Raw genomic sequence first — 24,837 nt, 5'->3', positions numbered from 1 at the left:
AATTCAATGTCTTCGATCGCGAATGTTTCCCGTTGCTTAACGTTACTGGCAACTTCAATTGTCCCAGCGGGTGCGTGACTTCATTCGAGAACCCTGATATTGGTGCATTGACCTGTTCCAACCTTGTCTTATCTTCTGTGTCTAATTGATCGAAGCATTGTTGGTACATTATGTCTAAGGTACCCCCTTGATCAATAAAAACATATGTGCTTCGGTAATGGCCAATTAACGCCGTGAATATCAACGGTTGTTTCCATCATGGTCCTCCTCTGATCTTCGGGAAGACGACGGGTTCTTCTTTCCATACTTCGCTGCTTGGTGTTTGACTTTTTTCCCCTTTGTGTCTTCCGCCTTGTATCATATAGGAGTTTAAATTTTAATTTGTTTTTACGGGGGATGTAGGTTCCCAGCCGGATCTACACGGAATATCTCATTCTACGTAGGTGCGGAATCCCTACGTAAGATGATACGAGCGTAGAAGACGATACACGTTAAACACAATCAAACACACGTTACAATAAACAAAGAACACGTTGTATTGCAACTAGAAACACGTGATACACCGATCACTGATTACACGAAAACTCAAAACTACTTCAACAAGCCGTAACCTATCCGTATTTATCATATGACAACTTCGCCTAACATGTTTAGGCGAAGTTGTCACTAACTTTGCTTTTTCAACAAGTTCGCCCATATCAGGCGAACTTGTGAGACAACTTCGCTTAAATCCAAATACAAAACATACTAACTCGATTACAGACACTATATACTGAACTACTGACATCATGTACCAACAGACTCCCCCTTGGCAGTAGCTTCATATCTCTATCTTCAAACACGTGTCTCGTAATCCCAAAACTCTTGTATCTTCCATCTTCAAGCATGAACGCCTTCTCGTACACAAACTGAAACTACTCTTTGATATTTCTTTGCTTCTTCTTTCCAAGCAGGAATGTAAAATATCTTTTTCTCGTTCAGCACCTGCAGATCAGCTTGAGACAAATTCACTAAATGCATAGGATCATATACTCTCATCAGCTCTTGTTCATCTTCATCTTCCATTACTGCTTCAGCTGTTTCACAATCAACGTACCACCATTTCAGATCTTTGAGCACATCCTTAGGCATTTGTTTCATCGACACTTCTTTTAGACACCGGATCGGCTTATACTTCATTATCAACCAAGGCTTGCCATCTGCTCTCATTCCACTGTCTTTGTCTTCAACGAGCTTTCCTTTCTGTGGTTTCAACAGCTCGAACTTTTTCTCCTTTATGCTTTCCTTCCAGACTATCTTCCCAATGATCCTAGCCATGTTATCATCACTCCTGTTTATCAACCCCAACCTGGCTAAGTCCTTCACTTCACATTCAGGCAACGTATTCAACGATCTCAGCAGCCTCTTGAAATACTGAACCCCATCATACCGTTTAATCACAAAAAGCCTCAACTGCTCATCATATAACCAGCATATAATCCCCTTTTTCGATTCAACATAACCCCTGATGTTGTAACTTTTCTTGAACATAGTAGGGACTTCCGGTTTCTTAGTCTTTACGAACCACTGAGCGTAGCCTTCTTTCCATCTTGGCTGCTCCTCCCATTCTGTCTCATCACATCCCGTATCTTGACCCAAATCTGACTTTTCAACCTCTGGAATTTCATGCTCAACATTCTCCTCTACAATCTCTCCCTCTTCGACTTCACTATCAATCACGATCTCAGCCCCTATCTTCTTTATCTCCTCCAACGGTAACACATCCTCATCACCTATAACATCATCTAACACCTCATCAGCATCCACAACCACCACATCATCACCCCCTGAACCGCCAGCTGCACTCGTTGACTCCCCCTGAGATGTGGAAGTCCCAAGAGCTTGTTCAGTTCTTGGTAACTCTCCACCTGCACCTTTCGATGCATTGGGATCATCGTCTCGATCGTTACGCTTTTTTGTCCTCAGCTCATCACCCTTACAGCTCATCTCCCCCTGAGATGCCAAGAACTGTTTCAAGGCATCAATTATTTTACCATGCTCGATCAGGAGGGACGACTGAATCTGATTCTCCGCAACGAGGCGCTGAATAGCATGAATCTGGATGAGATTTACCCTTGAATGTTCTGCCACGACCCTTTCAAGCGCTGCTATTCTTTCCGAATCGGATAAGGTTGCATCGAAATCAAACCTCATATATGATATGTCTTGAGCGTACGGAGGAGGGATTCCCAATGTAACTGGCACCTCAGAAACAGGTGGAAACGTAACCGCAGGTGGTATCGTAACCGACAACCCTGCAGTAGCAACAACTGTCGACTTAACAAACCTTGCTACGACCTCCGTTGGAGTAAGAGTTGGAGGTGGTAAGAACACAATCTCCAGGGCCGAGAGCTGGAATGTAGTGGGTGGGATGCCGAAGGAAGATGAGGTAGTCACCACGGGAACATCCGTGGCGATTGGCCCTGTAACTGGCAATGGTGTAGAGACTATAGTCATACCAGACAGTGCGGGTGGAGTGAAACGAACCACCCTTGAGCTCTCACCAGCTCCCGAACCTGCACCTGCCCTTTCTCTTCTCGATCTACGGACCAACTGATGTAAATCTTCCTCAAAGTCCGAATCACTATCATCGTTGTCTCTCTTCCTCTTCCCATGAATCCTTTCTTGTGTAACTAAAATCCGTCTAGCTTCAGCCACATCATCATCTGAGGAATCAGAATCAGCCTCCGTCGTAGCTGCCATAGCAACATCCACACTAGTAACCCGTGCAACCGAGACTTGCACCTCTTCCTCAGGATCAACACGTTCCATATCGAAGAAACCTTGACCGCCAAAAGCAGCTTCAAGGTCTACATTTTCCTCCGGTGCCACAACAGGAGCAGCAGGTAAAGCTTGTTGTACCTCAGGTGGTGGTTGAGGTGCTCCAGCCTGTTGTGGTGCCGGATCCCGAAACTCGTCCCCACGAGCTGGAACATACCCTGGGTTGATCAAGTACCCAAATAATGGAGTATGTCGAGGACGGAGCTCAGGCTTGCTTCTTGCACTTGATGATCTACACTGAGCGAAGATTCGCTTGCTTACACTCTCCACATATCTAATCGGGCGGCGCTGAGGTAACGTGGGAGCAACATGATTCAAGATCATTTGAAGGAATCTTGGATACATCAGAAATCTCTCACGCGCCACCGCCCGTCTTTGACGGTCTATCTCGTAGAACACCATCTGACTAAAGCTATAACGCTTATTGTAAGTCAGTGATGTCATTGCAGACTGCATGGTCGCACCCATTCCATCCGTACCAGCCTTTCTCCCTGACATACACACGATCATCACGTGCATAAGAAATCGCCATTGGTCTAACAAGAATCCCTTTCGTCTTTGAGTATCCCCCAATGGACTAGAATATCCCATTCTCAGAAAAGCACCATCTCTGAATGGAGCCACGAAGTCTGTAGGATCATCTCTCGTTTCATCCCCAAACTGCAAAGCCACCCTGATCTGTTCAGACGAGAACTGCACTATCTGATTGTTAACCGTTGCACGCATAACCGGGGGCTCGACTCGACAGTCATATTCCACTGTCTGCCAGAAATCTTCTATGTTTGGAAAAGAGATAGGCAGTGTTGTAGTAATAGCGTGGAAGATACGCGAGCGGATAAGAAACGTGATGATTTCGCGGAAATCATCAACACCGCTCGCATCCGGGTCCAGAGTAATGTACATGTTATGCCCCGGGAAAAACTGCCGATTGTTCTCTCCTCCTTCGTCACCTCCAGCACCACCTGCTCCAGCTACAGGTGCCATTTCTGCAACAAAAATAGTATAAGTTAGAGAATCGTCAAGTCAAATCACAAGTTCGCCTATTACCATGAGCGAAGTTATGATTTATCCTGTAAAGGCGAAGTTAGGGGTGGGGCGAAGTTGGGAACAACTTCGCCTTAACTTTAAGTTCGCCTGATAACAGTTAATATAAGAAATTAAAAGGGCCAGGCGAAGTTAATGATAACTTCGCCTAACCACAACTTCGCCTCATATACTGTTACATAATTAAATATCAGGCGAAGTTAAACCTTAGGCGAAGTTAAGGATAACTTCGCCTAAACTGTAACGTCGCTTGAATATGAATCGACAACAGTTTAGACGTTCAAACGAAGTGATTTTGGTCAATTTGGAGATTGCGGACTCAACCAAAACATGTTTTTTGAGACGATCTAGACGATCAAGTTGATTACGACCACGTGAAAATAAGTTTGAAAAGCGGGTGTTGAGGTTTCGAATGAACGGTGTCAGTAACTGATCAAAACAACCTTTGATTAACGCCATTGTCAGTGATTATACGATATGATGACACTACACACCTTTAAATCGGATTAGAAACTGAGAAAAACAACAAGATGTGATTCGAGATATAACTTCGCCTAGGTTACTGGAGGATAAGTTCGCCGGGTTTTGAAAAATAATACTGAGCTTTGACAAAAAAATTCTTTATATAGGGCCAAGGTTATACAGGCGAAGTTAGGGTTAACTTCGCCTGTCCCATAACTTCGCCTCTTCCCTCAACTTCGCTCAATATGAAACTTTACCAAACAGACCCTTATAAATTGAACATTATGCCATTAACTTTTAAAACTTCCTTTAAAGAGTTAACTAATCCGATCAAGAACCAAGTAACCAGGTATAAAATCATACAACTACATAAGTAGAATAAATTTTAAAAATAAAGTACACGGGATCAAATTTTAGTCTCGACAGGGACTACCACATTTTAGAAAAGATCCGAACAGGAATCATACTAATAAAGTGACTGTCACACAGATCCATGTTCAGCTGTATTATGACATAAAGAAACATGTTGTAAGCAGGTAAATAACTTAAAATGGTTTTCATCGCTTCTGTGATACGGGTTAGGTTCATTTTAGCTCAAAATATAAATGGGCAACACATCAGAGATTATGATGTCTCCTATCTATTGTCAAAGCGTATTTGGCTTTCCCCAAGTCACCCCGAGTTGACCTCGACCCGTAGTGTCTGATTAAATTGTAAGTACACGCCGATCTGTAGAGTCTTCTTCCCGTTCTCTTTCTTGCATTTTGATTGAGAAGTATTAACATTATAAGCTCTAGTATGTCTTAGTAACACATAATAAATTTTTTTTTTAATAATAAGATTTACACAGCTTCAAGTAAACTACTGCAAGTCCCGAATCTGGATCACTGCAGTTTCTTGACACACCATCTTCTCGGGAATCAGAACACTCACGGGCTCGTGTATGACTGGGTAATCGCTTTTCTGCCTATCATTCGAAAAGATATATATGGAGACATGCACAACTCTTAAGGAGTTTCCACGTAAAATCGAGGAGATTTAGTTAGTATCACTTCTACTTTTACGCACCATAAAAAGCTAGCATGACATACAATGACTGTTCTAAATTCTTTTAGGCCTAATAACTTCACTAGTTAAGCACACAGAATCAGTTTGTCTATCACTTTCCAAGGTTGGATCAATTTTCTTTTAAACATAGTAAAGAAACTTCTTACGAAGTAGTAGACTTGAAAAATTATATCATCTCCCAATAAAAAAAATTTAACTTCTATCGCTCCGATCAAGTCGAAGTCTTCAGGTAAACGGCTATCCTGAAGATCCAATGGATCAGCTGGACCGAACACATACGAGTATGTGTCCTTCTAACTAAGTATGAACGACTAATTTTCAGCGAAAGTATAAAAACACATCATAAACCGCCCCGGTCACTTTCAGTCATCTGGTTAATGGCTATCCTCATACTCTACAGGTAGAAATGAGGACCAAACATATCTGAAGATATGTCCTTCAAACTGAAGCAACCGACATAATTCTAAGCGATAGTGAGGTTTTTTTTTTTAAACAAAAACGAAAAACACGGTTACTCGGGATTGATCATCCCATTTAGCTCAACAAGGTTTTGAAAACGAGTTTTGTCGAACGCTTTAGTAAACAAATCAGCGAAATTATCTAACGAATCAACCTTTTCGAGCACTATCAATTTCTTCTCAACACAATCCAAGTAAGGCAAATTAAAAGATTTAAAAAGCCTATTATAGTCGAAAGCCCCAGCGGGTCCCGTGCTTGGTTTTGGTGATTTGTAACTTGTGATGTCAGTGTTACACACCACCTCAACCTTGCTGGTCGATAGATTAAAGACTCGTCTGTTGGGTGTCCCAACAACATATCCGACTAAAATACCTTCGTCGGCTATTTCACCAAATTTTGAGTTCGTCTTTAATATCGAACACGGGGACCCGAATGGTTCGAGACCACTCAAGTTAGGCTTTCTACCATGCATAAGTTCATAACATGTTTTATTCAATCTTTTAACAGTTAAAACTCTATTAAGGATATAACAGGCTGTTGCAACAGCTTCAGCCCAGAACACCACAGGAAGTTTAGAATCAGCCAGCATGGTTCTGGCTCATTCAATTAGCGTTCTGTTCTTCCTCTCAGCCACCCCATTTTGTTGCGGAGTATACGGAGCGCTGTACTGGTGGTCTATCCCTTTCTGTAAGCAGAATATCTCCATCTGATAGATTTTGAACTCTGTCCCATTGTCAATCCTGATGTATTTAACCTTTTTCCCCATAATATTCTCAACCTTGGTAATCAAATTTATTACCAACTGCACCGTTTCATCCTTTGTCTTCAGGAAATATACCCAAGAATATCGAGAGAAATCATCAGTTATCACCAAGCAGTATGATGTTCCACCTAGGCTTTTTACATTCACGGGACTGAAGAGATCCATGTGAAGTAGGTTTAGGGTACTGACTATTGAATTAACCTTCTTGGTGTGATGAGATTTCTTGTGTTGCTTTCCCTTTTTTGCACGATAAGCATTGGTCTTCAAAGTTGAAATTTTTCAAGGGAACACCAAGAACCAGCCCATTCTTGACAATGTAGTTCATTTTTCGAAGATGTATATGCCCCATTCTTCGATGCCATAACTCGGACTCCGATTCAGTTGCTTTTGACAGAAGACATGATTCTTCTGTTGCCATCTCAGTCGACCTCATGTCCATAACATATGTATTCTTTTCCCTTGGAGCCTTCATTACTATCCATTCCTCTGGTATCTTGAAACCAGGATACAGTACGATCGCTTCATTTTTGGTAAAGTGCACAGTGTAATCTTTGTCACAGATCTGAGATACACTCAGCAGATTATGCTTCAGCTCTTCAACGAAATTTACCTTTTCTAACTTCATTTTACCATTAGTCACCGTCCCAATTCCAGTAATTCTACCTCCACTCTCTCCAGCAAAACTTACTCTACCTCCCTGAACAGGTTTCCATTCGTGTAACAAATTCTTGTTACCCGTCATGTGCCGGGAACAGCCGCTATCCACAACCCATAGATTGTTTGCAGCCCTGTTCAACTGTTCCTGCACGATTAAAGCAAAGGATTAAAATCTGGGGACCAAGACCTATTGGTCTTGGGTCGATTAAATCTGTTAAAAGGCATCCCGTACTTTGGCTGTCCAAAGTTAGTATTAGAATGATTTCTGTAAGTCCTAAAAGGATACCTTCTAGTAGATTGACTATGAGGCCATCCAAACCTTCGTGAATTAAATGAATTATTACTAATGATTTGGTTGTTAACAGGGAAAAACTGAGATCGACTTCTTTGAAAACCTGGATTAGTCCAATATCTGAACTTTGATGAGTTTTCATTTTTACCATTATTGTAATTACTGTTAGTTCTATTCTCAGTTTTCGAAGGCCTCATACCTCTGAATCTCTGATTCAGAGGGCAATCAGCAATCAGGTGTCCTATTTGATTGCATCTGAAACAGCTCCTGTGTTCAACTTTCGTCTCAACAGTTGTTTTAGATGTTGAGGTTGCATTACTGCCCGTTTGTCTAACATATGGTGGGACATACGGGTTTAGTGGAGAATTCTTTTCAGTTGGTTTATGTTTCTCTCCACTTTTTAGTAACACTGCCTCTTCTTTTGTCTCACTAGACTCGGATGTCTTGTCCGAATTTGATGAGACAGAACTAGGAACAGAAATCTTAACACTCGAAACAGGCTTACTCGTTTCGCTTTTACTAACTTCTGGATCTTTAATCGTAACCTTAACAGGAACTGTCTGACCAATTTCAACATCAACAGATTTCTGATTACTAGGATCATAAGTATAGTTATGATTATAAGGTGGTGGAACTTCAGTATATCCAATTCCTCCCCTTTTAACTGGGGAACGTTGATCACTTACGAGGTGATCAAGTATTGCGGAGGAATTTCTAAATTGCTCAAGCTTTCTGTTTAGTTCCACCACTTTCACCTGGTAATCAGCTATCTGTTTATCCCTTTCAGCAATTAGTTTGGTTTTCTCTTCTAACACTTCATAGCTAAGATCAATTACTTGTATTTTTTCAGCTAGACTGGCTTTAAGACTTCTGATATCTTTCTCACTAGCTTTTATTTTTACCGTGTAATTTTTTTCTCTAGTTTTAGTGTAATAATGATCTTCTTTTAAAGTTCTAAATTGAGCATCCAAACTAACAAACTGATCAGTTATTGTTTTCAACTGTTCAGACAGATTTTCACATTTCGTACAAGGGAGGTTAGAACTTACCTCAGAGAGCTGATCTGTCACTTCTGCCATGTAAGCTTGATTTTCTCCAGTCACTTTCTCACTTCCTGCAGTTTCGATGTTCACCAAATTGGCCTGTTCGAACACTTCCTCAACTTGCAGATTCCAATTGTATTCCCCGTTCTGTCTGGATATCATCGCCCTATTCTCGTTACTTCCCCCATTCGGTTGTGTTGGCCTGTTCTGACTACGTTCCACTCGTTCATTTGTGCATTCTTTAGCAAAGTGTCCATTCTGTTGATAGTTATAACACCGAACCTTTGACTTATCAAACCCTGGTCTTTCGCCAACAAACTTTCTACCAGTCTTCTTCATAAACCTTTTAACTCTCCTTACTATCATTGCCATCTGACACTGCAGATCCATCTCCTCCAGATCATCAGCATCGATCTGATCATAGTCTTCGTCTAAAGTTGTAGGATCAAGGATTTTACCTTTAATGTAATTTTTGTAAGAAGCAATGAAAGATGCATAGAGAGCAAACTGCTGTTCAGCAGATTTAACACTCATGGGCATCTGAGAGTAGTTGTTGTTCGGAACACTTGAGGAAAAACTACCCTTTGTTGTTTGAGGTTTAGAAGTGTTTGTTCCACCAGCTACGAAACACACATCACCGTCCATGTTGAGAATTACATGACCATCATGAGTTGAGTTAGAGCTCGAGTCTCCCTTTGAGTAGTAAGCAGATGATTCTGACTTCGAACTTGAACTTGAATTAACTTTTGCACCATACATTCCCGGATCCTGAATCTGATCAGTTGGTATCTCTTTTCGAACCATGTTATGTTCAAAAGTTCGTAGTTTGTTGACTGCTGTTTCCAAGTCAATGTTGGCAAACTCTTTATCTTCTCTCATCAAGACAGTGTACATCTCCCATTTCGGTGGGAGAGCATCAAGGAGTTTTTCTACGATCTCCTCTTCTTTGTAAACAATGGAATAATTGCTGAGTTCGGTCATCAGGTGATAATATCTCGTGATGATATCATCAAGTGATTCATTCTTCAAATACTTGAACACCGAGAATTGGGTTTTGAGTAGCTTAATCTTGGATGCATGTATCCCCACATTACCTTCAAATCGGTTTTCAAGTGCTTCCCATAGCTCTCTAGCGGTTTTATATTTCCTGAAGGTGTGAAGAATCTCTTGTGGAAGAGCCATTGTTATCGCAGCATGAGCTTTGCTTTCAGCCTCATACATCTTCTTTTCTTCCTCTTCCATCTTATTGTATTTCTTAATTTGTTCACGACCCTCATACAAAGCCGTTGGTGGAATGTATCCATCTTGAATGCACACCCACATCTTAGCATCTTGATATTTAACATACTGCTCAAACCGATCTTTCCAAGCCACGAAATCGGTACCCTTAAGCATTTTCGGTGCCTTAGTAGCTGAGCCTGCTTCCACCTCCATTTTCACCAGTTCCGTAATATTTATAGAAGTCATCTTTGGAAGAAATACAAACGAGCACTCAAAGAAACCAAAAATAAAAATTTTATTCTGAACAGTACTATAGGCGAAGTTAAACTTAACTTCGCTTAAGTCTTAACTTCGCTTGAATTCTTAACTTCGCTCCTTTTTAAATTCGCCTGATTAGGCGAAGTTGTAGATAACTTCGCTTAAGTTAAGCGAACTTGTGAGGTAGGCGAGTTGTTAATAACTCCGCTTAACCTTATATCTTCGCCTAAACCCTACAAACAGTAGCGGCAACTTCGCCTGATGAACAATTGTTTTTGCAGGTTTGATTTTGACGTTTTGCAAGGTATGCGAAGGTGTAATGGGTTGTATTTGATGGTGGGAGGTGAGTAAGACACAAAAACTCGGTATATTAACGTAAACTCGTCCCGCGAATAGTCGAACGGAACGATTTCTACACCCGTGTGATAATCCCGAACCACACAATCACGAGCAAATGCTCTGATACCAATTGTAGGTTCCCAGCCGGATCTACACGGAATATCTCGTTCTACGTAGGTGCGGAATCCCTACGTAAGACGATACGAGCGTAGAAGACGATACACGTTAAACACAATCAAACACACGTTACAATAAACAAAGAACACGTTGTATTGCAACTAGAAACACGTGATACACCGATCACTGATTACACGAAAACTCAAAACTACTTCAACAAGCCGTAACCTATCCGTATTTATCATACGACAACTTCGCCTAACATGTTTAGGCGAAGTTGTCACTAACTTCGCTTGTTCAACAAGTTCGCCCATATCAGGCGAACTTGTAAGACAACTTCACTTAAATCCAAATACAAAACATACTAACTCGATTACAGACACTATATACTGAACTACTGACATCGTGTACCAACAGGGGACCTTCATCCCTGCTTGCCCCTTGATTCCTGGCATTTTTTCTGGCCTCTATCACCAGGTGTTCGAGCTTCCCGGATTTCACTACTTCTTCGATTTCGTTGTTTAAATTTGTGAAATCATCGGTTTTGTGGCCAACATCTTTATGGAACTTGCAATATTTAGACATGTCTAGGTTTTTTCTTTTGAAGATTGGCTTTGGTGTCGCAAGTCAACATTCTCTGTCGTCGGGATTTGTGATGGGGTTTTTGACAGTGGGGTTCATTCCTTGTTTTTGTATCTGCGGCTTTTGTCATTTTGTTTTTCTCCCACTAACGGCTTGACAACTGTGGGTGTCTGTGTTTCCACAAGCGTTTGGATTCTAGACCATATTGGGCCCCTATCTTTTTTGTTTCCTTTATACCCTGTAGGCTCACCTTTTTTTTGGGTATGGAGTATTCTCGTCTTCTTAAGGACTTCCCCGTTGTTGTGTATACTTTAGCTGCACTCATGATGACATACCATGACTTGGGCATGCCATCCCATCCTGACAGGCATCGGATGAGATCGTCACTTTGTACCATTGACGGAAACCAGCCCGCATCATGGCTTCACTGACCGCTCCTATCATTAGGCCCTCTGTGTTGTATCGTGTGATGAAGTCTTTAATTGATATATTATCTCTGCAGAACCCTTTTAGTATGTCAGCGGGGTCACGTTTGTATCTCCGCTGCTGACTAAAGCGTTAGGAGAACTTTTCCCAATCAGATCTTCGAAACCGGTGATTTGTCCTTCAGGGAGTCTTTCGAACCATTCTCTGGTGGCCCCATCGAGAGTTAGAGCGAACATGTGGCACCATACTGGTAGTGTCCAGCCAGTGACCCTTCCTGCTGCTATAAAGCTTTGTAGGTGGTCGCTCGAGTCTGTCAACCCATCATACTTTCCTACCACGGAAAGAAATTTCAAGTTGGATGGTAGCGGGGCCTATGCAATTCGTTGGACGAACTTTTATTTTTCGACGAAAGCCTTTGGCCGATACGGCTTTGAGATGTCCACATCGGCGTCATGGTAATAGCTCAAACTGCCTTCTTCCTCTTGCGTAGTCTCTTGAGCTGAGACCTTCGCTATCGTTTCCAATCTTATCTTCCTCGCTTCCACTGTGGGCGCACCGATTCTTCATCAGAGTGCCCCTTGATCTAGCTACTTTGCTTTGCCCTGGAGACTGTTCTTAGCTTTAACTTGGTCCTTTCGAATGGTCCCTGTAACTTCCGAGTCTTTCACCCCCATGCCATCGTGGGTGGTGGTCTTCGTCCGATGAGTCATCTTGAGTATTCCGCGAAAAAGCAAGTGTCCATGGGGTCACTCTATTGGCCTACTTCCTCATCTGTTCTTCCAATCTCTTCTCATACTCTGCGCTGATCCTTTCTTGTTCTCTATTTAACCACATTACTGGATCTTCTTCGTCGTTTGACACTGTTGTAGGACGCTTCTGAAGGGAAGACCTCGCTTCCGTGAATTGGAACGACAAGTCTTGCTGTGGTCGTTTGATTTCAATGTAGTATTCAATTTGCTTTCTGTTTCCTTCCGAGGACCCATCGCGGTTGGGTCCTGCACGGTTGGCAGATGGTGGTGCCGAAGGAGGGGGCCTTCCAGAGCTCATGACGACTTGAACAGGTTGTTAATCAGTTCTAGTCGGTACGGATGGTGCCAATGAAGAAACAATAGTCTAACCCTTGGTAGACTTAGCTTAATGTCTCACCCAAGAACAAATTAACACCAACCTAACTCCGGGTGGGCTTAGCTTGATGTCTTCCGGTGAATGTAGTGACGACCGTTCAAGTCCTCGACGGCTGTAGGCCTGCAAAATGAAACACCGTGAGCTCATTACGAGAAGGGGAATGGGGCCTTCCCGTAACCATCATCCGGCGTGAGAATTCGTATGGTAAGTGATGAGTATTCTTAAGGAAAATGAGAGAGGATCCAATCCCTTTACGGTTACTCCTTGCATGGTATTTATAGCCCCGGGGGGTGGGGGGTGAGGAATGATTGGACCAGCTATCCCACTCAATGGAACCTTCTATTCTTATGGCTGTGCATGACACTGACTCTTGATTGGTCATCCAGCTAGCCTACGAAAATCCTTGTCGTGGGAAGGTACATCGTTGGCCCTTTTTCATTGATTCATCGTGCGTTTATGGGTAGTACAGAGGGCTCAGCCTGTGATTGGATCTTCATTTCCTTACCACGTGGTTACCTGTACTTGGTCAGGACAAGTCTTCTGCTAGGCTTCTTTCATTGTAGATTACTAAGTGTTGACCCTGCTGGAGACTGCGAATGGTATTCTTCCCGCGGGTGGTCATGCTTGATCATATTTCTTAAGGCTTATTGCTGCAGGTTGTTTGCAGTCGTGGAGGAGTTGCCTCCTGCGTTTAGTGGATTACTGCCCTACCTCCACAATCGTGTGGGGAATTCAAGAGTGAACTGTGTCAAAGGTGTTCAAGAAGAAAAAAGTAATAGGTCATGAAGGGTGTTTCGGTTCATGAAGATAGCAAAGGATACATAGATCTGAATGTGGTTGCTGTTGCAAAGGATGAAGTTGGTTCAAATAACGTTGGTATGAACGTGAACGTAGCTGAAGGCATGTCTAGGAACTTCGACATGAACGTCGAAGTTGGTGTCGAGAATGAAAATTTTATTTTAACTAAAATATGAGCTTGTTGCCCGTTTGCCTGTCACTTTATTGTAATCGTTTTGATTTTAATGATATTTGAGTAAGCTAAAAAAAAACTAATATTTTTGTATGCCACTAATACTTATATTTAAACTACTACGTTTTGGATGGTTATAAAACTATTTTACAACTGTTAATTATTATCACCCATTCCAGCTCATCATCAGTCATCCTCGAAGGCACAAGCAGTCTAACAAAACAAACACACTTAAACTCGTCACAACATATTAACCGCCAAAACAAACAAAATCCTGAACACTTGAATTCCCATTTGCCTAATTCTCCAACGAACAATTTGTTTCATCCCAACCCACAGCCTATGGAACAAACCTATTCAGTACAACCTCTAGCTCATGTAAATACCAAAATACCAATCAAGTGTGCTACATTTCCATTTCTCACAAATCAAACAATTTATTAGCTCTGTGCCTCAATGGTCGCTAAAAGTGCTCTGTTCAGATCATTTGGTAACTGGAAACCTGGTTAAAGTAATTAAGGTTAAAGTAATTAAGTAATACATATAAGAAATCTGGGTACTTAGTTCAGAAGTGGAAAAAGATACCATTCTATTGTTAAACTTTAAGAAAATAACTACCTTGTGAAAAGTTGGTTACAAATTGTATGTGTGTAGGTTTAATATACGGTCAACCACTATATTTACTTCAGTCTTGACTCTTGATCCTGTGATTATGTAGTTAAGAACGTCAAAATGTTGAGCTGACATGGTGATGTGTCATTTCCTTGATTATATCATCTTTTATTATTTAAAAATGTTGACGTTGCATTTTCTTTAACACCCCAAATAAACCAAAAAATACCACATCAGCATTAATCAACAGTAAAAATAGTCAAATAATTAAGAAAACATCACATCACCATTGCAACTCAGCATTTTGATATTGCATGGTTTCAGGTTACCAGATGACCCAAACTGAACAAAAGGTCATCTTTTCAATAACCCATGAACGTAAAAATTAGTAATCGTTTCCATTTAGGGACAAATGAAAAAAGTACACTGGTTTATATGTATAAAAAAATTGAAGTAGCTGGATATATATTTATATTATGGGTGATGTTCATCAAAAAGAACCCTCAAGTCTCAAATTTCTCATTTCTAGAGTAGATGGGTGATAGGACTGCTTATAGTTTTCCACAATATTGGAGCCAGAATTTTTCCCATTAATTAGGGATACTATTTTTTGGTGCTTGAACTTTTATAAACTCGACATAAGAACTTTGGGGCCGGGACGAGTTTTTATCACCAAAATTCCAATCAATAACAAGTAACGACTGAACAACTAATTGCAATCAAGTTTCACAAGTAATTTCAACAATATTGATGTAAAGAATGATTAAAGTTTAAAAAAAAATAAAAATAAATAAATAAATAAATAAGACACTAACCTGAAAGGTGTCAATATCAGGAGAAAGAGGGTTCATTCAACATGTTAAATGTTAGTTTTCTTATGGTTCTTGATCCCCTCATGGCATTTGCTTTCTTTAATTTTGGAGTTTATGCTGGAAATAACTGTATTTTATTGTCTCTTTTGCTTCCTTTTTTTTTTTTTTGTGACATAATTTGCTCTTTGGTATTATGTGTAAGGCTCTTTGCTGATTTCATCCGCAATCTTTAATTAAAAGTATCTCATTATTTAGTTTCTTGCAAGTTTGCAACTCTGCTATTTGAAAAGTTATTGGCTTCGAATATTGAGTTTATTTGTATCAAGTTTGATCCACAAAATCAGCAGCTAAGTGCCAATAGTTGCGTGTGTACTAAATATCAAATTTAGGGCTTTCCATTATTGCTTTCATAGTGGAAGGTTTAATGTTGAATGTACACCTCTGCGCTTAAGATTAGCATTTTCAGAAAGCATTATGATGAGTTTACTAAATTACTCTGTTTATCATCTTCCATGATGAGTGTTTTTTGTAAAGAAGGTAAATCTAAACACATTCCATCACTAGGAAGACCTAAACACATCACTAAAAACTATTATTGATGGTTGTTGATTTTGAAATTGTATCCTGATTACTGTATATAAGTAGCATGAACAACAAGAAAGAGATAGAACAAATTGGTACGTACCTTAAGTTAAGATCATCTTCTATTGTATTTTATGAGAAGATGCTTGGATGAAGGTATTCAATTGCCCTCAACACACAATCTTATCTTTTATTTACCGAGTTACAAACAAAATGCAAGATTTTAAAAACTATATACACTACTATAGTACTATGTTATGCATGACTCGTTAGACTTGGCTAAGTCGGTCGGAAGCCAAAAGTATGAAATGCAAAAAAAGGTAGAAAAAACACATCAAGACATTGCGAGATTTAGGGCATAAAAGTGACGATTTATCAAAATATCCGCTTTGATTAGGGATAGAAGCGAATCAGGGGTGCAAACGTGAAGATTTGGGATGTTAGACTTCAAATAGATAGAATGAGGTAGTTGATGAGATTGTTGTTGTACCTTACTTATAGAGGGGAGTGTGGAATGGGTGGGTATTTAGATCGAGCTACATTCATGTTCATGTAATGTAATAGAGACAGAGCTCTTATGATCGGCATTGTTGCTGGAGATCGATTGCTGAATTGATTCATGAAAGAAGATCTTACAGTTAGTTACAGGTGGCAGTTGCCTATTGGATTCGGATCTAAATAAAATATTAAAATATTTCACTTGGCTTCGGATTTCGGAACATAGGACTTTTCTAGGCAGTTTATCTTTTGATTAAGAAGAAGAAGAAGAAGATATGTTAGTTTTCCCTCAATTGATTTTGAGTTAAAATTTCAAGTGGTGAACTACGTACGTATCTCGATTCGACTTGCCCTACGTGTGTTGTTTGGTGGTGAATTTTGTATCCAACCAATCCACTCATTTATAATTTATTTCAAAACTTCCATCCGTTACGTACAATGATTTCCTATCACTTGATATCAGAGTCGAAAATTCTCATAAAATTTTGGACTCCTAAATGGCCTCAATTTCAAGCAACAATTCAGCTGACCTACCAGCCAAGCCTTTTGCTATGGATCGAGAAAACCAATAATGGAAGAAATAGTTGCAGTATATGGAACACCAAATAAAAGGAACTCAACTATGAGATTCTCAGAAATGAACGAGAAAATGAAAAGCAGAAGACGTGAAAATCAATGTAAAATGAAACTGCATGAAATGTACAAGCTTGCCACTGAAATTCAAGGTTGTTTTTCCCTTTTTTTTTAAATTTCAAACTGTAAGACAATGGTAAATACCGGATTGATTAATGCTGATAAACTAATTACAATATATAGAATTACTAGGTTTTATCCCCCAATATTACGGGGTGGTATTCATTTTTCATTTCTAATATTTATATATATTTTTATTTTTATTTTATTTACTGTAGGGGAGTTAATAATATATTTAGGGTTTGATGATTAAAGAATTTCACAAATAAATGAGATGTTATAATACGTTTAAAAACTATCTGGTTTGGTGAGACCCATGACCCGCTTATTTTTTTTAATATAAAGTTGTTTCTTAATTATAAATAATCTTTTTTTTCATTGATATAAATTTTTAGTACATCCCTATTTTATAGAATTTTCATATCAAATATTTGGTGAGATTAATTATTAATATAATTAGATGTTATAACCCGTTTAAGGGTTATCTGGGTTTGGTGAGACTCATACTCGTAAATTCGGGTCAAATGCATGAGAAGCCTCCATTTACGAATAAAGCAACACGGTGGTTTGTGAGAATGCAGGAAGCAACCAGAGAGCTTTTAAAAGTTTTGTTTATATATATTTAAGATAGATAATGGAATGCAAACCCTAAATACCTAATGGGACCATAGGCTAATAATAAACCTAACATTCAATAAAATCGTACAATAATCTCACAGGCGACCTTCCAAGTTTGAGGACAAACTTCTTTAAAGAAGGGGAGGATGGCATGCATTAGGTTCGGTTTATAAAATTGGTTAATCAGGTCGTGTCTTTACCCACACCGGAACACGAAAACTTGGTTCAACATAATCAAGTCGAATCGCGGGTACTCCATAACTTCACTATCTAACATGCAACATCAAGTGGTAGGGTGACCGAACAGATGCAACATCAAGTGGTAGGGTGACCGAACAGTAGCCCCCCCCCCCCCCCCCCCCCCGAAACAAACAAGGATCTAGTCACGTGATTCGTTTTGTTTTCTTCCAACTGAGATTTCCTTTCTACAGTGGTTTTCCAAAACACATGTGCGATGTTTTGAAACAGGACAATGAATTACAAAGAGTCAACAGATGCTAACCAAGCCTAGTCAAACACTAGGGCCAGTTAGGTTGAATGATATGTTAAAACACGTGTTTTAACAACATGAGTTTAGATCAAAACGAGTTGTTTAGAAAGGTAGGACTTAGTTTGAAAATGGTTGTTTTAGAAATAAAAAGTATCAAAATGGGTCCCTGCTATGACTTTTCTCGACGGCCAGAGGTAGAAGTGGAGCTTTCGATGGTGCTGATGGTGGCTACAACGACAGTGGCAACATCGAGGATGAGGTGCAGGTATGGTAAAAAACTTGAATCCGACAAGAATATTCGACACGAAACATTTGGACCGGTATTCGGATATGAGATCGTGTATAAGATTGATTAAAAAAATTGGGGGCTCTGTTATGAATATGACATTAGGTGATATCCGGCATGACTACCTGAAACCATATACCTATTTACCTTAAACCTCTGCTGTAAACAGACTGAACAAAACTAAATGAGACCTTCTTCGTGTTCATTAATTTAGCTTTTATAATACAAAATGACGATTTACAAACATATAATAGAATGGAATTTTATGCTTGTGTTCGTTTGTGTTCATTCATTAACTTTATAAACAGAAACAAATGGACATATACAAATATATTAATAAAATTGAGAACAAGAATCAACATTTTTTAATTTCAAATGTTAAAGACAATCACCAAAATAAATATGAACTATTGGCACATAATTATCCAAAATGTGACCTTATATAAAAGTGACCTAAAATTTACAACTAGAAAGCTATATGTTCAAACATACGGATACATAAAATCTACCCATGAACAACTGGTGCACCTCGTACTTGTGCCTCAAGCGCTTACCAATCGTAACTAGGTCTATGACTTTCACTAGTTCACCAACAATGGCAAGAGCATTAAACACATTTTTAGACGCCATTGGCATTGACATACTGGTGAAAACAAACTTACAATGGCAAGAGCATAAAACACATTTTTAGACACCACTGAAATACGGATGATACCAAAAGTTATGCAAACCGTTGGATGTTTTAGTCCAAGTAGTGGTGGCGGCAGTGAGAGGCATTGTGTTGGTAGGTTTGTGTTTGATATGAATGAGTAGAGGTAGACCTGCAAATTTGGCCAGTACGGGTTGTATGGCGTGGGGTGAGACTCAAGAAACTTGATAGCAAAATGGTGAAGATTATTGTACCAACAATGATTGTACCATCAATGTTCATATTGTATGAATAATAGGTTGCTCGTGATATGCATGAATAACAGGTTGCTCGTGATATGTATGAAGACAAGTATCACAAACTGATACCCTCTGGTCTATTATAAATTATAATGCTACCAAACATCTAGTCTAAATGTCTAATTATGTTAGTTGAACCCTATTAAAACATATTAAAACTCCCACAATGACATTGTCTTATGAACAAACAAATATAAGCCTGAACCTCAATGACATACGAAAACAATAAACCCCCACGAATCCACATTACAAATCATAACCGAAAGAAGCCTTTTATCTCAAAAGGGTTGGATTGAAACTTGAGGGCAACTCTAAAGCAATGGCCTTGAATAGCATCCCCCATCACGGTCATAGGTTTGTAAATACTACTTAGCATATATTTTCCAAAACGTCGTGCGATGTCGCTTTCAAAAGCAGAACAAAGTGTTAAGTACACCTTAATAATTCTATTCTAAAACCACATAGTCAAGTTAGATAATATCTACCGTGAAAAAGGGCAACCCACCAACAAAGAAACAGCACCTGCAGGAGTGCAGGGTGCCTAAAGCTTTTTATCATCAATAAATTTAAAGATACATCAACACTGAAATCAATCGTGATGATATGTGGTGAATCGTGAATATGCACAAAAGAACATATATGTATACGCTACATACTAGATACTGAAGGCCGTTAGATGTGCTGCGAAAGTGAATACTATGACTTGATTTACCTGAACATGATAAAACTGATTATTGTTTACTATATCTAGTTCTCAGGGGGCAAAAATGATCAAGTTGCTACTTGCTACCACACACTAAGCATAACTATATGTACATTAATTAGCATGCTTTTATCAATCCTGAATTCGTCATAAAAAGAGAAAAAAAATGATGATAAAACAAAAGGGCTTAGGGCATACACAATAAAGGCATATGCTATACTACATACTAAAAGGCGTTTTATCACTTTATATCATAATAACCGAAATAAGTGCTTGTAAAACTGTAACTATTCCAAGATCTGATTTTTCGAACTAAAATAATGGAGAATCAGGTAAGAAATTGACGCAGAAAAGCCAATTAGCTAACCATCCTTAACTTTAATCAACTGGTCATGATTTGGCTAAATTTAAACATCCAAAGACAATGACAAAAACCAATAATCTTGAGCAAGATTGGCTAAACGGAAACAACTATTAGCATCCTTCCTTGAATAAGATCAGCAAAGTTATATATAATTCAACTACATCTGCATACCATTATCATTTCACGAATCTTAAATTGACAGTCATTATTCTTCTATTGATAATTATTTCCTACGCAACATTATTATCAACCCTAATTAAAAATAGCATCAGCAAATTTATAGATAATCAGCATCATTCAACGCATCTAGAACTACAAATTCTATTTATCAACTCTTATCCACAACAACATCAGCAAAGTTAAAGCTAATCTAACTACTGATCTATATACCATAAAACCACATCATATGAAGTCAAAAAGTAACCAACGTTACACGCAAAAAAAATCATTTTATCACAAACAAACAAACTACACCATCAAAATAAAAAAAACAAAAAGGCTCAAACCAGTTTTACACCTTCGGATTACGAGAACCCTTTACCAAGCTTCTGAATCGAACAAAACATTTTCCGCCTCGACCCAACCGCATTTATTCCCATATCTTTAAGATCCTCTAACGTCAATAACGGCAAAACCTCATCATCAACTTCATGTACTTCAAAAACTGGCGCATTCCTTCCTAACCCTAACTGATTCAACCACACCCTAACACCATTCCTTTCCGGATTATTATTATTATTATTCTAGTTTCTCGCATCAGTATCGGACGGTCCGTCTAATTCAACCCCATCCAAAACCCTAACCCTAGCTCCAATTTCTTTACCACCATAATTCAAATCCATCTCATTATCCATAGAAAAATTCAAACTCTGATCATCATCATTGTCATGATCAAAATCATCACTGTCGTCCATCTTCAACCCCCAATTTGACCGAACCCGCTTCGTACCCGAAAACCCCCTTTTCGATTTCAAATGAGCCCTAGCTTTCCAACTCCCAATCACACCATTACCATTATTATTATTATTGTTATCATTACCCCCATTATTCACATTATTATGGCAATTCTCATTCCTACCGTCTTTATCTTCACCGGAATCTTGAAACTCGCCGATGCCGGTTAGGTTTACAAGCGGCCGTGTTTTCGACGATTTGGAATCTTTGGCGGCAAATTTCCACTGGGGTTGTTTTGTTCTTCGAGTATTATCATACATGTGTTGATCTCCAATGTCGCCGAGTCGGACGCTGGGTCTACATTGTCGTTTTAGTGGCGGCGGCGTCCAGTTGGATAGTGACCGGAGAGCCAATTACGGCTCCGCCGCTGTTGGGTTGGTCTTCAACCGGCGGTTGCTGGTCGGGCATTGTTTCACAAGAAATGTGAAGGGTGGGTTTGTGTTTTTTGTGTGTGTGTGTGTGTGTGTGTGTGTGACGACACGTTTGTGGTGGAACACGGATGGTGGTGTCTTGTACAAAGTACAAAATAGGCCCTTCAAGTTTGGCTCATACTAATTTAAATTTTTCCAAGTATATGATTCAGGTAAACAAGTATGTAGTTTTAGGTAATTGGGTCGGGTATCATCTAATCATATACCCGGCCCATACATGCGAAACTTTTTAAACCCTAATCCCATGCCTGGCCATACCTGTTGGGTTTCAAGTATACCCATACCATATGTTTCGAGTTACAGGTATACGCGTCGGGCTCGGATGGGTGTATTTTTATGTTAGAGTGAGAACTTCTCTAAGAGATCACCCGTTTTAAGTTGTTCTTATCTAAATGTATTTAACGGTGAGTTCTACTCTCATCTAAAGTAAATACGACCCATAGGTGATTTTTTTAGCAAATTGGAAATAAATAATCCCAACTTTTGTGTATTGGCCAATAATAATTTCAACTTTAAAATTCACCACCAGCGGTCCCAACTTTCAACTATTTTTGTCTCAATAGACCTCTGTTAAAAAAACACTTAACGCCGTTATGTTTTTTCCCTAGTTTCGAACCGATGTTTTAGAGCTTTTGATCAGAAGAACGATAAGATTCGACTTATGTAACACTTATCTCGAAACGGTGATTCAAATGACTTGATTTTTTTAATTAGAAATTCAAACACCCGAATTGAAACATTGTTTCGTCGCTTGGATAACCGTTTAAAGATAAGTTTTACATCGGTCGACTCGTATCGTATCGTTTTTCGATCAAAATCTCTAAAACATCGGTTTGAAACTCGGGAAAAAAACTTAATGACGTTAAGTGTTGTTTAACAGAGGTCCATTGAGACAAAAATAGTTGAAAGTTGATACCGCTGGTAATGATTTTTAAAGTTGGGATTATTATCGGCCGATACACAAAAGTTGGATTATTTATTTCCAATTTACTTTTTTTAATGAAAAATATTTGGTATGGTTGTTAGCGGAAGATGTAGCAAGATGTTACAAAATGTGTATGCCTTAAAAGAGACAAAATTCAGAAAACGCATGAATCTCATTTTCAAGCACATAAATCAAACCAAAGGCCCTACCATATTAATCACACATTCACACCTCGCTAAAAATAGAATGAAAGGAGTGGATCCTTCCAATTATGTGTCATCTGTAACGGGTTTGGTTAAATAGAATGAAAGGTGTGGATCCTACCAATTATGTGTCATTGTAACGGGTTTGCTTAAAATGGCCAGAAATAACAAAAACACTCTTAAAACTTTATTTGAGAATTTAAATGCAAAAATATGAATGTTCATAGTCGAATAGAAACTAATGTTTTTAAATAGAAACAACTGATGAGCTTTCGGTGGATTTGGCTGTTATGGATTGTCATGGTTGGGGATGAAAAAATGACAAGAGACGTAATTCGGCTGAATAACAAAACTGGTTCCTCAATAAAAGGTTTTGCCAATATTATGTCTTGAACAAGAGGTCTTCGTATCAAACAAACTCCTGTAGTGAATATTACTTTTTAAAACTTGCAATAAACATTTAATTGGATTTTGTGATCATACAAAATTACCCACATAAGGTATATAACTTATTAGTTAAAATTTACAAATTTATTGGGTGAAAAATCAAGCATAAAAAGTAGCCTTTGTAGGGCGTTACAATATGTAGTCTTTGTAGGGCGTTACAATATGCATTTTGGACTCATCTAGATTTTGCTTATGTTTTCACTAAGGTATCTCAGTTTATTTCTGACATCTATTAAACGTCACTTGATCGCTATTAAGCATATCCTTCGGTTCCTTAAAAGTAATACGACTTATAGGTTGGGTATTCACAGTTAATCTACTAGCATTACTATGCATGCTTATGTCAATGCTACTGGGCTAGTTGCGTAAACAATCGCATGCTTATGACAGGTTTTGTGTTTTTCTTGATCCAACCTTGTTCGGGAGTTCCAAGAAACAATATAAAATTGCTTGTTCAAGCACCAAATCATAGTATTATGCCCTTGCTCAAATTGTTTCTCGGCAATGATGTACTTCCTCCTTGTTACACGAGCTACACATCTTTTACTAGTCCACCCTCATTATGGTTTGCCAACATTGGTGTCACATATTTAACAACTATTGTCTTGTTGCATACGGTACCGAACATCTGGAGATTGATTTACACTTTATTCGTGACATGGTTCTAGCACGGCATTTATGTGTGTATTGATGTTCATAATGTTGTTATACTAATGACAGGGCTTGCTTACACATGTTTTGATTTTCTTCATCTAAGCTTTACGTTTCTGCTAACGGTTTACTTGAAGGGGGGGGGGATATTAAAGTGTTTCTATGGTTTAATACTTATGCTTATTACTTATAATGTATTTACCTTATAATAACCTCATTCGTGTGTTTTTATGTCTTGTTCTGTAATCATTGAAGAACGGGGACATGAAAAAAAAAGAAAATGAAATAGAGAAGGAAAACTTATTATCTCAGAATGGAAAATTACAAATACAAGAAACAAAAAACTATATATTTAGACAAGAATACACGGACGCATATGTTATAGGGCGTGTAAGTTACACGTCGTATAACATATACGACATATATGCTGGCATATAAGATATATACACTCACCCCCACCCCCCTCAAGTTGGAAGTTGAGAAAACCCCAACTTGCATTACAGCGAGTGAAAATGACGCCCTAGTAAGATCTTGATAAAAATGTCAGCAAGCTGATCTTTCGTGTTCGTATGCACCAAAGTCACTAGGCCCTCCTGTAACTTCTCAAGAACAAAATGACAATATATATTGCAAGCTGACTATCACATTTGAGTGTGATAGGAGTAATGTTAGGAATATTGAAATTTGTGAGAAGTCTCGTCAACTAGGCAAGTTCGGCAGTCACGCGTTAAAGAGATCGGTAATCGCCTTCAGCCGAGCTTAAAGAAACAGTAGGATGCTTCTTAGATTTTTTAAGAAATCAGAGAGTCCATTAGGGATACATAAAAACCACTAACCGATCGACTCGTATTAGGACAAGTGGCCTAGTCTGAATCACAGAGTGCTTGAAGACCAAAGGAAGGATTATTATTAAAAATAATCCTTGAGATAAAGTCCCTTTGATATTTGACTGGGTATGAAGTTCTGCAATCCAA

General features: G+C 38.9%; 1 protein-coding gene across 1 annotated transcript; it reads right to left on the bottom strand.

Annotated features, from left to right (window-relative positions):
• Window positions 1–20,995: 20,995 nt before the first annotated feature.
• On the bottom strand, window positions 20,996–21,466 carry LOC143620463 (uncharacterized). The gene has a single exon (XM_077092158.1). It carries the CDS (start codon window positions 21,464–21,466, stop codon window positions 20,996–20,998), a length of 471 nt encoding a protein of 156 aa, XP_076948273.1.
• Window positions 21,467–24,837: the final 3,371 nt, after the last annotated feature.

This window comes from Bidens hawaiensis, unplaced genomic scaffold (genome assembly GCF_021521415.1).
Source record: "Bidens hawaiensis isolate Kalapana, Puna unplaced genomic scaffold, B.hawaiensis_p1.1 tig00002572_1, whole genome shotgun sequence".
Lineage (NCBI taxonomy): Eukaryota > Viridiplantae > Streptophyta > Magnoliopsida > Asterales > Asteraceae > Bidens > Bidens hawaiensis.
Note: the sequence above shows the minus strand (reverse complement) of the source record. Positions and strands in the feature narration are given on the sequence as shown.

Bases quoted from the DNA above. Each gene is read 5' to 3' on its own strand.
- LOC143620463 (XM_077092158.1), bottom strand. From the start codon at position 21,466: ATGTATGATAATACTCGAAGAACAAAACAACCCCAGTGGAAATTTGCC.